The 14,118-nt window shown below is 38.7% G+C and overlaps 2 protein-coding genes across 3 annotated transcripts in view; both read right to left on the bottom strand.

Moving 5' to 3' along the window:
• Nucleotides 1–7,829, bottom strand: part of LOC308663445 (tyrosine-protein phosphatase non-receptor type 6-like) — a 36,311-nt gene extending 28,482 nt beyond the window's left edge. Inside the window, exons 1-5 of one of the 2 annotated variants that reach the window (XM_081319849.1) lie at nucleotides 7,637–7,753; nucleotides 6,635–6,683; nucleotides 3,362–3,779; nucleotides 2,352–2,474; nucleotides 772–966 (exon numbers count right to left, since the gene is read on the bottom strand). In XM_081319849.1, coding sequence (XP_081175975.1) covers nucleotides 772–966; nucleotides 2,352–2,474; nucleotides 3,362–3,366 — 323 coding nt within the window. In that variant the 5' untranslated portion in view covers nucleotides 3,367–3,779; nucleotides 6,635–6,683; nucleotides 7,637–7,753. Of the gene's footprint in view, nucleotides 1–771; nucleotides 967–2,351; nucleotides 2,475–3,361; nucleotides 3,780–6,634; nucleotides 6,684–7,636 lie in introns of both variants that reach the window. The other variant, XM_081319848.1, reaches the window with a different exon arrangement.
• A 4,638-nt stretch (nucleotides 7,830–12,467) lies between these two features.
• Nucleotides 12,468–13,582, bottom strand: LOC308661765 (protein C10-like). The gene is made up of 2 exons (XM_081316940.1): nucleotides 13,280–13,582; nucleotides 12,468–12,791 (listed from the first exon to the last, which is right to left on the bottom strand). The coding sequence occupies exons 1-2, from the start codon at nucleotides 13,551–13,553 to the stop codon at nucleotides 12,640–12,642; spliced, it is 426 nt and encodes a 141-aa protein (XP_081173066.1). The 5' UTR covers nucleotides 13,554–13,582; the 3' UTR covers nucleotides 12,468–12,639.
• Between the last annotated feature and the right edge of the window lie 536 nt (nucleotides 13,583–14,118).

The following is a 14,118-nucleotide window of genomic DNA, read 5'->3' as shown; positions in this document are numbered from 1 at the left end:
AAGCTATGCAATTAATGATTGCTCTTTCTTCTCAGCAGCCCCAGGACAGTATTAGGTATAACTCGACATGGCCTTGTAAACATCTGCTACCTCTTTCTGGAGTCCATTAGTCTTCAACTAAAAGGCAACTGCATGACTAGAATAGGGCATGCGTACATGTGCGCACAAACACAGGCACAATGTTTGACTTTATTTAACATCTTGTCTGAGAAAGACCTCTTTAAGAAGAAGAAATCTACATTCAAGCTGAGTTGTAGATATTGGTTATTTTCATAATCTTAAATGTCAGTGGCATTTTTAACACTCTTTTAAATTATCTTCTTACCTGCTTTGTTTTGCTTTTTTAAGTGGAAACATAGAGAATAGAGCTTGCTTGCTGTGCAAATTAGGAGTAACACATAACAATCTTTCATATGCTCCAGATAAAGGAATGTCTTTGTAGGGTCAAAAGCATTTAGACTATCATTCAGAAAACCCTATAGGAGCTTAAGGAATCATGGAAGGAACCTAAGAATTCCCACCCACTGCAGCATTCACTACACCATCCCTCCTAGATGACTATTCAGACAATGCATGCAAATAAATAATCAATAAATATATCGCACATAACGTACAGTTATATCTATATAGATCCACAGCAGAGATACGTATGAACAAATGATAAAAGACATAAATATAATGTGTGAGCCCTCTCAATTGAAGCTCAGCATGGAAAGGAAAGTCAAGATGGGTATGCAGCTATAGGTAGAAGCAGCTGTGCTTTCCTCATACCTTTCTGTTGTGGGGTCAGAGCAGTTGAGAGGATACCTCAAGTCTATGATGGTTCCATCTTTATCCTGCAGGGATCCCTGTTGCTGTGTATAATATTCCACCAGTTCTGATAAAGTAGCAAATTTCTCTCCTCCGTAGAGGTCATAGTAATCCCCAGTATTCTGGATACGGATGTGAGTTACCTCATCACCAACCCTAAAAGAGAGAGTCAAAAGTTTCTCATCAGTTGATCAGGAAGGGAAGAGCAAAGGAGAAATGATCTTTACTATTTCTCCTGGCAGGAATTCTAGACCAAAGTAAGGGATCTCGGGGAAATGGATGGATTCCTTGGTGTTTGGCCTCACCCGGGCTTATCTTCCACCCCACAACATATGAATTGAATATAAGACTTTTATTCAAACTGGAGAATTAGGAATAGAATGAAGCTGGAGCCATTGATTGCATTTATAGATGTACCACAGAGTTTAGGATCCTTGGATTTGGGGTTGTTTTTATTTTGGGGGGAGGGTATTGTCTTTCTTTGGTTTTTACTTCTGTTTTTGTAAGCCGCCGGAATTGTGACACATAAGAAGTGTGGCCATATTTGTCTTATAAATAAATAAGACTGAATTTTACAGAAAATTAGCTAAAAAGATTGTACGTTTGACTCCCCATAGCATTTTTCCAATTGTCATTCCACTGGAATGTTCATGCCTTCTGTGTTAAGGCAGGCAGACATAATGGCATTAGAAGTGGCACTGATATTTTTATTTACTTCAAATTGTTTAAGCAGGACTATTATCCAGAGGAAGGTTTATTGTATAAGATTAACATGAGAGTTAGTGGAAATTCTAATTTGAAAGAAAAGAAGAAATAAAGTTGCTTTACTTAAATGGAGGCCAGCTTGAAAAATAACATGGGAGTCAGAAGCTGTGGAAGTCCCTGTGGGAAGGCTTGAACCCGGTCTTTTGGTTCCAATGTCTGATGACTTCCCCAAACCATGGACATTTTTTTAAAGAGCATTGGTGCCGCTAGCCTAGGGAGCTGATTGTTTTGTCTGAAGGCCTGTTCCCAACAAAGTCAGTATTATGCCATCAGCAGATTTATTTCAGAGAATGTTCTAGGGAGAATCAGCCTCTAAACGTCCAACCAAGTCTCTCTACCAAACGTCCCCCACCCAAAAAAAGACAAAAGGCTCTGGGAAAAACCCCAGAGAAAAAAATGCATCTTCAAGTTTGTGGAAAGTAATAAGTTTCACAACAGCCATCTTCACTTGCAGTCATTCCATTCCTCCTTTTCTTTTTGCACTCTGTCCTTCAATTCCAATGTGTCTTGGGATTTGCTAGATATTTTTATTTATTTATTTATTTATTTATATGTATCATAGCAGCCCTCTCCCATAGACTTTAGGAGTGATATATGTTTTAACCATGAGAACTATCATATTATGATATGGCCTCCATTTATTACAGAGGGGAAAGTCTTTGGGTATATACCAACATGGAGTACTTTTGGAGAGGAAAAACTGAAGAGGTGGGAGGTCACTCAAGGAAAACCATGGAATATTATCAAAGGATTAAAAGAGAAGGGGGGGCAATTACCTGACAGAAAGGGAAAAGTCCCCCTTGTTTTTTCGGCTGGGCCGAGCCAGAAAGCTGCCATGAATTCCTCGTGCTTTGAGTAAGGCCTCAGCATCTATGCCACTCAGGTCACGATGAAACCACCTGGTTGGTGGAAAGAAGAAAGAAAAGAAAAGAAAAAGAAAAAAAAGAAAGACATCAAAAGGGGGGGGGGAAATGGAGTAGACTGTGTAGGTGTGATCCTACATAGAGTTCACAAGACAGATACCTCCATCCTCTACCACAATTCAGAAAGTGGACAGTGGTTTTCCTTCTCTCTCTCCCCTGCCCCAACAGCACTGACTCCCACTAGCATGTTCATAATTTAGAATTAACAACAAATCAATGAGAATCAAACAGTGCAGATCAACCAAAGTAGGCTGACCCTTCAGTTCATCTGGAATACAGCTCTTTCAGATCCAGTCAGTTCACACATTCAGCGTTTGGCCATTAAGCATTATTTATTTGTTTGCTTGTTCATTTATTTCTTCATTCAATTTCTATAGCCCCCCAACTCAATCAATTGACTCTGGATGGCATACAGTTCTAAAATTCTGCAACAATTACAACAATTTAGAAGACATAAGATCAATAAAAAACATCCTCAAATATAGTGGCAAGTAATCAAATCATCTCTATGAAGAGAGACAGGGTCATCAACTTTCTAACTGAGCAGAAGGGAAACATATGTAGCTAGTGAAGCTGTTGCTCCACTAATCATAAGCAGTAGGAGAAATTCTACTTGCTACACTTCTGCTAGATCCTGAAGATTCAGCTGCAGTTGTTAGTTAGGCAGGGATGCTTGAAGATGTAGCCTCTGCTGCCAAATCCCTACAGCCAGAGGCAACACAATGATCCCTTCGAGCAACTGTCTCCCATATTACACACATACTCCCACAGAACATTGTCCCTCCCAGTTCAAGGAAACATTTCAAGACCTGCTTAGAAAGAAAACATTAACCTGTAATCGTCAATCCTAAATTTTTCCTTACCTCATTATTTCCCAGGCGAGCAGTGGCAAAATCAAAAGTCCAGTTAAGAAAACAATTGAAAAATTAACTGAAGTTTAAGATGAGAATAAAAGCAAAATGAGTGTTTGATGTCTCAACCAGACTTTCCAGCTGTGAATTCTCCTTTTTTGACTCTATCCATCTACCTCATGCGTTTCCACTGCCCATCACACATTCATAGTCTGCTCCACGATCAGTCCGTGTTGGTAGGTAAGGGCAGAAAGAAGTGAGGCAAACAGGCAGTTCCAAGTTGCTGAGCACTAATACAGGAACAGGAAGCATATCTAACATCGTTGTTCTTCACTGCAAGTTGCAATGTGTGCACTTCTGCTTCTGCTTTTGGGTCCTTTTTCTCCTTCTGTCCTATCTTCCTTGCTCACAACTATTTCTGTTTTTCTTTCTTTTTGGGGGGAGGGAAAAAGAATTCACGATAAATGCGCAAGGGAGTCCATTTAATTATCACTACAGGAAAATCAACACCAGTACTAAATGCAACATAATTAAAGGCAATTATATCCCAAGAGTATGTAATCAATGTATGTAATGTCATAAATATAAAAGATGTTGGGGAATTCAGGCCTGCAACAGAAAAAGAGATAACACTTTAAACATTTCAAGTTCTATTTTCTCATTATTATGTGCTTCTTTCTTCCATAAGAAATCCCTTTACCACACTGCATTATTTTTCCTCATTCAACAGAATGAGGTGGAATTCATGGAGAGGTTCACCACAAAGACGTAGCCTACAGCTATATCATGCAACAATAATACCTTTTCCCACAAACTGTCTACTAGATCTGATCCAATTTAACTCCAGCAAAGGTGTTTTTCCCTTGATATTAATATAAAATGTCCTTTTCCTGGACTGGCTTCTTGTTTCCATTTGGGTACTTGAATGCTTACAGCTTCTTGAACAGGCCTTGTTACATGGCAGGAGAAAATTTTAATTGCTTATTTCTTCTCAAGCAAGAAAAGTTTTTCTCTAAAAGTGAAACAAAATTAAAAGGGAAAAATAAATTTGTTTTTTGAACCACCCTGCCTAGAAGGGAGCTGCCTCGAAAAAGACTTTGAGCCAAATATCCAGCATTTTAAATATATCTTTAGACAAGATCTTGACTGCACAAAGTAAATACTAAATGATGATGTCCACTTGAAGCTATAGAATAAAATTCATACGTAGAAAAAGAAGGAAAAGCATGCTCTTATCAAAAAAAATCTGTCCACAATACAAGTCTCAACTACAAGATTTGCAAATAGGTTGATTTTTTAAGGTGTGCATACACCTTGGCATGTGTTTTGGTCATGCCAATCACTTTTACATAATTTGCCTGCTTTCTGGTTACACAGATTCTTCAGTCTTGACAGTTTAAAAAAAAGGAAGAAATAATGTTGCTAGAATAAGATGACATGTTAAAATGGTTAATCTTTTTTTACTATTATTGTTTTCATCTGAAGACTTAAAAATATTTTGGTTGAACATCAAAGCCTGGGGATTGTACTCTAAACTTTGATCCTAACAGAGATAATATTTAACTCCACTAGCAGATATTTTTGGCGCTGATAATAAAGCAGTGTTAATTCTGATGGCTAACTGCAAGATATAATAACTCCATAGCATGTAACTGCTCTTCTGAGTTGTGTTTATGCTGATGGCAGCTTGTGTGGGTCTGGTCCTGATCATGATGATCACACACAGGTGAAAGAAGCTTAAATTCTTAGCCCAGTCATTTGTTTTTCAAATTGACCTACGGATATTTTCTTTAAAGATTCCATTAATGTCCGTAGACATTAAAAAAATATTTTTTAAAAAATCAAAGAATAGGAGGTTTAGTTTCCTGTCCCCACCCTATGTGCTTAGATCCCCTCCACACATTTACACAAATGAAAATAATAATCAGTCACGCAGCTGCGGGGTAAATACAAAGCAAAGCCTGTTGGTTATCCAGTTCCCCCCCTCCCACCAGCCCATCTTCCAGTGGCATTCCCAGGATTTCTTGCACTGTTCTGGGGAAAGTGGGGAATGCATGTTCCCAGCCATGGATACTCTCACAGAGCTTTACAATATTGCAACAAATGCATGTGGATCAGCACACTTTTTTTTTAACCAAAACAAAATATTTGGATCAGCCCAGGTCAAACTACTGCAGGAAACCGAGGGAGGAGCTGTATGTTCCCTGCCTTTGCCCTACAGTGCTCTATTTACAGAGTGGCACTTGATGGGGAAATTTGGAGAGAGGGAAAGAGGAGAGAAAAAAGAGTTTAGCTCTTTTGCTACTCTTACATTTGACTCTCCCCAGCTTAAGTTTAACACTTATTTATTTATTTTATTTACTTTTATTTTATTAAATTTATATGCTGCCCTTCTCCCTAAGGACTCAGGGCGGTGCACAACAATAAAAATTAAAAACATAAAATAGAAAAATTTTTAAAAAAGAATTAAACAATAAATGCAATAATTATATGACAATTTAAAAACCAGTAAAAAGCTAATTAAAACCGTACTCAGTACAGGCCCGCTTGTTGGAACAACCACGTCTTCAGGTCACGGCGGAAGGACCGAAGGTGGTAAAGTCAAAACAAGGATAGAAAAGAGAGGACTTATCAGAGTGCATGGCACTGCATATGATTATTACTCCAACTGGCTCTGTCTGGCAGCAGGGGAAAGCTCCAATGTAATACAAGTTCTTTCGTAGCTTTGCTACCTAAGGTCATTGTACACCAAGTCAGGATTTTCCAGGGTTTGGAGCCTGAAACTTCTAAGTTCACTGACAAAAAAGGACTATGGTGTGAGTTTTCCCACTCAACAGAAGATGGCTGCCTACAAACCAGTTTACTGCAATGCTCTTTACCACACTACACCCTCTGGGGATGCTCAGCTCATTATCAACAAGTGAACATTCACCTAGCAAAAGCACAGAGCCACAGCACTAGGATTGGTTTTCTAGGAAGCTTATGAGGGCCTTTAGGTTCCAGTGAGTTTTTGGAACTAAAAACATTCCTGGAGATTGGTGCTTTGCTCAACAGTGTCTTTAGATAAACTAATGTTTTGGTGTAAAGGATCAATCAGGTCCTCTTGGCAGGTACTAAGAGATGCTGTTCTGCATTTTCAGCTATCAGGTAGGGAAAGCTGTCTGACCTTCAAGATGCAATTCTTCAAATTTTCTGCATCCCTTCTCACATTCTCTATCCTGTGGAGAAGTCTGCTCTTCGGGTTGCTTAGGACCAAAAGAACAGTGACTGCTGGGTAAGACATACCTACATGATGGAGTCTTGCCTAAAGTAAGACAAGGTAGCAGCGGATTTTCTGGAAGGAAAACAAAGAGGACAGACAGCAGATGCAAGGCTTCATAGACGAATATGCAAATCACCCTCTAGGACTTATTTATTATCTTGGTGCTTTTAAAAGTTAGCAATATTATAATCAATTGATTTGGTTGACTTAGAAATGAAAAGAGTACTGAAAATGCTATAAGCAGGGCTTTTTTTCTCATAGAACGCTCAGAACGGAGTTCCGGCACCTTTTTTGGATGGAACCTTGTAGGGTAGGCGAGGCGGGTTGTATGACATGTGTGAGTTCCGGCACCTTTTTCTTTTACAAAAAAAGCACTGGCTATAAGGTTAAGTTACACACATCTTACAGTCTTTGATATTTTGACTCTACTACTAAACAGCATTGTTATGAGGGTTTCTACATTTCAATACATCACAAAATTTCCCTATTCTTCTAAAACATCAAAATACAATAACCCTATTTTATTTACACTTAATCTTCAACTTTATCAACGTTGCTTTAATATTACCACTTAACTATTTCCTATCCAGAATCCACAAACTCTGAACTTTGCTTTTACAATACAGTCCTTTTAAATAGTGATTGAAACTACTGGTAAAAATCAGCTTTATATCCTGAAATTGTTCTGATCACATTGCCAGCCCCATCATTCTATACTTATGCTCATGCAAAATTAAGCCTTCGTGCATTCAGTGTGCTTACCTCCAGGAAAGTCCATATCATTTATATTAGTATTAACTACAACAGCTGGCTTGCTATATTGCATTGCCACTAGCTATTAAGGGGGAAATGGAACACCTGCATTTGACCATTTGCATGTCAACACCAGTTGGAGAAAGAATCGTGTACATCCTTTGTTCTTGCTAATTACAGACATGATAAAAACAGAAGCCCACATTGAACAAACCTTCACTGCTACATTCTTATTACACAGAAGCAGAAGAGGCGGAGACCTGAAAAGTTACCTGGCGGAGCTGAAAGTCTCTGCCTTAGTAGAACAGATATAGTGGAAGGAAGCTGAATTCAAAAAGCTGCTCCCAATACAAAAGACTTCATTCTTTCCCCTGCTAAATGTCTTCCTGGAGTTAATAAGCACCCAGGAGGTTACAGGGAGAGGAAGAGGCTGAACCTGAGACAAGCAGCAGGTAACCAAGGGAGGAGGCATTTGCTTCTCCGCCTCATTGACCTAGGGGGGGGAGGGGCCTCCCTGGGTAGATCTGGGAAGCCGGAAAAAAAAGTTCAGTTCATCCCTTAGCCAGTTGCCGGATGGACTGTGTGGCTTGCCCTCCTCAAAACAGCAGTTTTGATATTTTTTAAACTCATGAGGACTTTCACCGTTTTCACTTCACTGTAGATGTGCTTGTGTATTTATAAGCTCATCTGCTAACTTTGGCTCACTAACTTACTTGCAATAGGAAGGAAGTTTCTTTCCATTCAACAGTTTTTTGTCTCTTGGCATATAGGAACGTGTCCAAGGCTGTATCGCCAGCTTAGACTATAGGCAGGATGGCATTCTTTGTTTTCTACTTAATTATAATTTCGTGCACACTCTTCTTAGCAGTTATGAATCCATCTCCTTCTGTACTCAAAGGTTAGAGAAGCAACCCTGGTTGTTCTAAGAAAAGCATATGGAATACTTTTTGAAATACTTTGAACTGAATTTATACTTTTATTCCTCACCATTCCACAGGACTTAGCACATAATGCTATCCTAAACCCGGTCAGAAATGTCTGATCTCTAGTTGTCAGTGCAGAGATGTTAGAAAAAGCTCAACAGAGCCCTCTAGCAATGTGAGCCCCCAAGTGCAGACAAAAATGATATACTATAGATCAGGGGTCCTCAACCTTGGCAACTTTAAGACTTGTGGACTTTTGACCCCTGCTGTAGATACTCGGGGAATAAACCCATCCATGGATAAATCAAACCCAATTTGAGGGTGTATATTTTAACTAAAATTTCTCAGCTTATTCGTTATATACTATAATTCAAATTATTGATGATTAATAACTATTGATTAGCTGTAGCATTGCTCAGAACTTTTTCAGGTGACAAACAGTGTGATTTCTTATGATGGGTGGATATCCCCAAACTCAGTGCCCCCACCCCCCACCCCCAATCTCATGAAATTTTGTGGGTTCACAAGTTTTGGCTACTTCAGGAGATTCAACTATTTAATTTATAAAAAATAGAATTCTAAAGGCACCATCCTAGATGAGGTATTGCTAACCTTTTGGCTTTGTTATGAGTTCTCAATTTTCTGGGTAAAAGAAAGGAAATTTTTGTTCAACGACCGTGTTTATATTATAGAATTAACTATGAACTTAGACATCATGAGAATCTGATTTTCATTCCCACTTCCATGTTTTATGACTAAATGTGTTTTATAAACTCACTCAATTGGGGCTCATTGAATAAATTATGGCTAAACAGTATCAATTAAATATAGCAATGATTAGCAGGTTGGACAGCTTTAGAAGGGATCTGAGCATTCAGGGATATCTATTACACAGGGGTCAGAAAAGTCAAGTTGTGACACTGCACTCAAAGCCGCCTCTTTTTTTACATGCATGACAGCCCCCCCCCCAAAAAGGCAGGGCTTCAATTGCACAGTTGCAGCCACTATCTTGGCAGTCCCAATAAAGAACATGAGCAGTGATTATTCTCTCTCTAGAGCAACATCCCTCTCAGCACACTGGCTGAGCAATTCTGGGAGAGAAGCCTAGGTATCTTAAAGTTGTCAAGGTTGAGAACACTGCTCTTTTTTTTTATTTAAAAAGTTTTACAATACATTTTGACTTTAATCCCCCCCTTCCCCACCCCTACCTAACCCTCCCCATCCCTCTCCCCCAATCCCTCCTCCCCCCCCCCGACTTCCCAGAGCTAAATACAGGGCATAAAATCAAAAAACAAACATAAGCAATTTTAAGAACACTGCTCTTAAAATTGTCAATAAGTATTTAACTTTCTTCACTATTTGGATATTTATTTTCTCCACCAGGTCGTTTTACTGTGTATTAGTCATATTTTTAACTATCATTTTCGTGTTGATTTTCAGTCCAACTACCTCTCTGTATTCTTCTAATATTTCCACAAGTCTTGTACCTGAATGTAGCAGTTCCTCTAAGAATGGGGTATACGGAGAGATCTGACAACATTAGATAAAATATTATTAGGAATGGAGGAGAAAGCAATCAAAAGAACATATAAATATTTATTGGAATATAAAATGGAAGAGGAGCAGGTAAAAGAAGTGATGATAACATGGGCCCAAAATTTCAGATATAATATTGATTTAGACATATGGCAAATGTTATGGGAAAGAAATAGAAAGTTAACCTTGGCTACCTCATATAAAGAGAATCTGTACAAAACGTTTTACAGGTGGCACTTCTCCCCAACAAGACTGGCAAAGATGAGAAAAGATGTATCACCACAATGTTGGAAGTGCAAGAAAATGTTAGGGACTTATTATCATATGTGGTGGACATGTTCCAAAGCAAAAGAATTTTGGCGGCTAATAAAGACTTGGTTGGAGGAAATGTTGGGACTGAAGATAGATCTCAGACCAGAATTGTTTTTACTTGGAATGATAGATGGGAAGTTTAACAAAGGAGAGACATATCTAGTATTGCATATCATAACAGCAGCAAGGTTGGTGTATGCCCAGAATTGGAAAAACGGAAATACCCCAGTGGAGAGTGAATTAATTAAAAAAATTTTGATATGTGCAGATGGATAAACTTAGAAATTAAAGCCAAGGATGAAACAGAGTATTACGAAGTTTGGGATAAGATGCATTATTGGTTAGACTCGAGGAGAAAAAGTCAGAACAAAGAAAGCTCGTCTAGAAGAGACAAAGTATAAATTTTCACTCCCAAAGTGAGCATAAGATAGAGATCAGAAAGAATATGAAATAAGAATGGAAATGGAAGTTATGTTGTAAATCGACGTAAATATGTATGTAAATATATAAATATGTAAATAGTATAAAATGCAATATGTAAATGGCATAAAAGATCAAGGACTAGAGAGATATATGGTATATGGTATATGTATGGTAAAATAATAGCCAGAAAAGTCACACTGTGCTCAACCTGTTTTTAAATGTTTATTCAATAAAAATTATATTTAAAAATAAATAAATAAATAAAATTGTCAATAAGGGACACTGATGCCGTTATCTTCCAGTATTTGGTTTATTGATTGTATAGGACAGCAACTAAGTGAACCATTACAATGGTCCCGGGCGTTTATTTTGCTCACTCTCTGGAGTCTGCAAGGGGGTTCTTAATCTGATTAGCTCAGTGGCTGTGGTAAATTTAATCCTCTCCATCTTTTTCTCAATGTGAATACACCTTAACTGGCTACCTGGCCACAACAGGCCCCTCTTCACATGCATTTTTTACGTTTAATGATGCCATAACAAGCATCCCTGACTGCCCTATTGTCTACTCATCCAGTAATGTTGGTGTCATTTTGGCACTGAAAATGAGTCTCCAATCCTGTGGCCTCAAGATTCATGGCCATTTCTAAGCATTTGCTTCAGCAGTAGCTGATACAACTGTTGATATACATCCCCAAAGATACTTTTTTTGTGATTGACTTCTAGCAACTGCCTGGACTAGCCCCTTTCAATTTTCTTGACAAGATTTCAGAGATAGTTTGCTACTGCCTTCTTCCCAGGGCTAAGAAAGAATGAATGGCCCAGTTGGTTTCATGGTTTAGGTGGGACTACCACTCATGGTCAGCCGGTTTCTAGCCTGGCGCCATATTATTTATTGCAATTAAAATCTCTCTGTTCAGGATAGCAGCAAAGCAGCTTATTGATAATTAAAAGCAAAACAACAATGAAAAAGAAGCAGTTTCAAAATTCTTTCTCCAGAACAATTGCCGATCAACTGACTTTATAAGAGAGACCCAACTGAAACAAATCCAGCTCTCTTTCCTCCCTCCCGCTTCGGACTTTTTACTCATGGACCAAGGTATCGATTGGCTTTATTACATTTTTAAAATCCTACGTTTATTATTTTATAAGTAACTCAAGGTGGCAAACATATAATACTCCTTCCTTCTCCTATTTTGTTGTCAAGAACACCCCTGTAGAGAGTTGGGCTGAGAGAGTGACTAGCCCAAGTCACCCAGCCAGCTTTCATGCCTAAGGCAGGACTAGAACACAGAGTCTGCTGGTTTCTAGGCCAGCACCTTCACCACAACACCAAAATGGCTCTCTTTGTTCTCTCCCCTCCCCCCACCCACCCCCAGCTCAAGGTGATTACAGAACATTACTTCTTCTGACAATTACCTTGTAAAAAACCTGACAGGTTTGCATGAGAGTAATATATAGTTCTGCTTCAGATATTTATAGTAAACCAGCAACAAATACACTTTCCAATAAATTTGTGAAGAGAAATTGTGTTTATACAGAAAAAAGTTTTTTTTTTAATTTTCTACCCACCCAGCCTGGCAATTAGCTTTCTAACTAGAATGATAAAAAGTTAACTGTTTACAAATACTTTCAGGCAAGAAGGATGGTTGAATGTTCCATTTTCAGTGTCTTAGAATATGAATATAGCAAATGTCAGAAATCCAGTTTGTAGCTTTTTAATTTTGATATTTACAGAACTGAATTTGAACTCCAACATGTCAGTCTAATTTCCCTGTTGCAAACCACAGGAAAATTATGAAAATACTATGAAATGTGGATGAATGGACTAAGATCTGACATTCATTAAAATATGTATTTCAGTAATTTGAAAAAGCTGGCACAGAAACTCTCAGCCATAAATATGGTGGGACATATTTACAAAAAAAATTTATTCATAAGCACAACAAAATATTAAGAACTATAGAAAAAAGTCAAAACAACTCTTCCATGATAACGAAAGAAAACAGTGCCCAAGCTCCAGCCAGGTTAAGACTGGTATGGAAACATAAAAATAATACAGATCCCACCAGAGGCTGCCTGCTTCATGATGTGGCCACCCCACCTCCTGCCCCAGCTCCATGGGGAGGTAGAGTCATTGGAGGCAGAAACATAGACTTCAGCTTCCCAGACATGCTTGCAATTTCCGGATCCTGAGACTCGTATGATTTTATCAATCTGGCAAACTTTAGGACTCCTAGAAAAGTGGGGGGAAAACAGTATTGGTAAGACAGCTCTGATACCACACAGCTTTTCTTATGATCCCTGTGGACTGTGTAATACAATCCAGGATGGGTAACTTTCTTCAAGGGCTACATAAATTTTCCCTATCGTGGATATATTATCTTTTTCATTCATAAAAAGAAAAAAAACCCGAAATACCTTCTTCCCCTTTTGCTGCTAATTTTCCTGACTTGATCATGAAGACTGTCCAGGAGTACAAAAAAAAATGGGTCTATGATGTTTGCAGCCCATGAGTTGATCATTTCTAATGCTACGGTTTATATATATTTTTGTATACCACCCAGGGTCCCTCTGTGAGAGAGATGGGCAGGTTCTAAATTTGATAAATATAAAGATTGCCTTCCATGGCCCAGGTCATTGGGTGTGCTGGATAACCAACCAAGCACAACAGTTAAATCAGCCTCTCCCTGCCACTGCCAATTAATTCAGTCCTGAACTTACCTTCCCCATCATTACTGAAACCATAAGCTTTGATCACATCCTGTTGTATCTGAGTAGCCACAGGAAGCAGGAATTGAAGCATCTTCCCCATGTCATTGCAGGCATTGTCCCTGGCTTCCTCCAGGCGCTGAGCATTTTCTGGAGATCCAAATGCCTTGATCACTTCTGCCAAAACCACTAAACAGAAAGTAGAAATGTTGTACTGTATTACAATTCCCACCAGTTGAAGTTGAATACACCTTTGCATTTCATTCTCCTCTGAGCAAACAGCCATCTTGAGACAACCAGGGGTGGTCTAAAGCAGTGTTTCTCAAACTTAGCAACTTCTATGATTTTTGGACTTCAACTTCCAGAATTCCCCAGACAGCATCCCCAGGAGTTGAAGCATGTGCTAAGCAATAGTATCCAACTCCTATTGTGCCAATATCACAGTACAGTATTAAGGATAAGCATTACTGGGGAATGCTAGAAGATGCTAATAGATTATTGGGAGAAAATTGGCCACGATGTGGTTCACAGAAAATACCTTGTGGGCCATAATGATATAGATTTGATCAAGACATTAAAAACATTGTTTCACTTTTCTAAAAAAAAACTTTTCAAAAGTGTGCAGCTAAAGAGATAAGGTAAGGAGGATGTGTTAAGACAAGACTTTATTCCATCCTGTCCAGGCCCAGCAACAGGGTCAATTGTTACATGCAAACAGGGCTTTTTTTCTCATAGAACGCTCAGAACAGAGTTCCGGCACCTATTTTGGATGGAACCTTGTAGGTGGGTTGTATGACATGTGTGAGTTCCGGCACCTTTTTCTTTTACAAAAAAAGCATTGCATGCAAATA

This window comes from Vipera berus (assembly GCF_964194415.1).
Source record: "Vipera berus genome assembly, chromosome: 2".
NCBI lineage: Eukaryota > Metazoa > Chordata > Lepidosauria > Squamata > Viperidae > Vipera > Vipera berus.
This window is presented reverse-complemented; position numbering and strand designations above follow the sequence as displayed.

Excerpts from the sequence above, each read along its gene's own strand:
- LOC308661765 (XM_081316940.1), bottom strand. The coding sequence starts at position 13,553 with ATGGCTGTTTGCTCAGAGGAGAATGAAATGCAAAGGTGTATTCAACTT. Across the intron at positions 12,792-13,279 it reads TTTCAGTAATGATGGGGAAG|GAGTCCTAAAGTTTGCCAGA; the intron begins GTAAGTTCAGGA and ends CCACTTTTCTAG.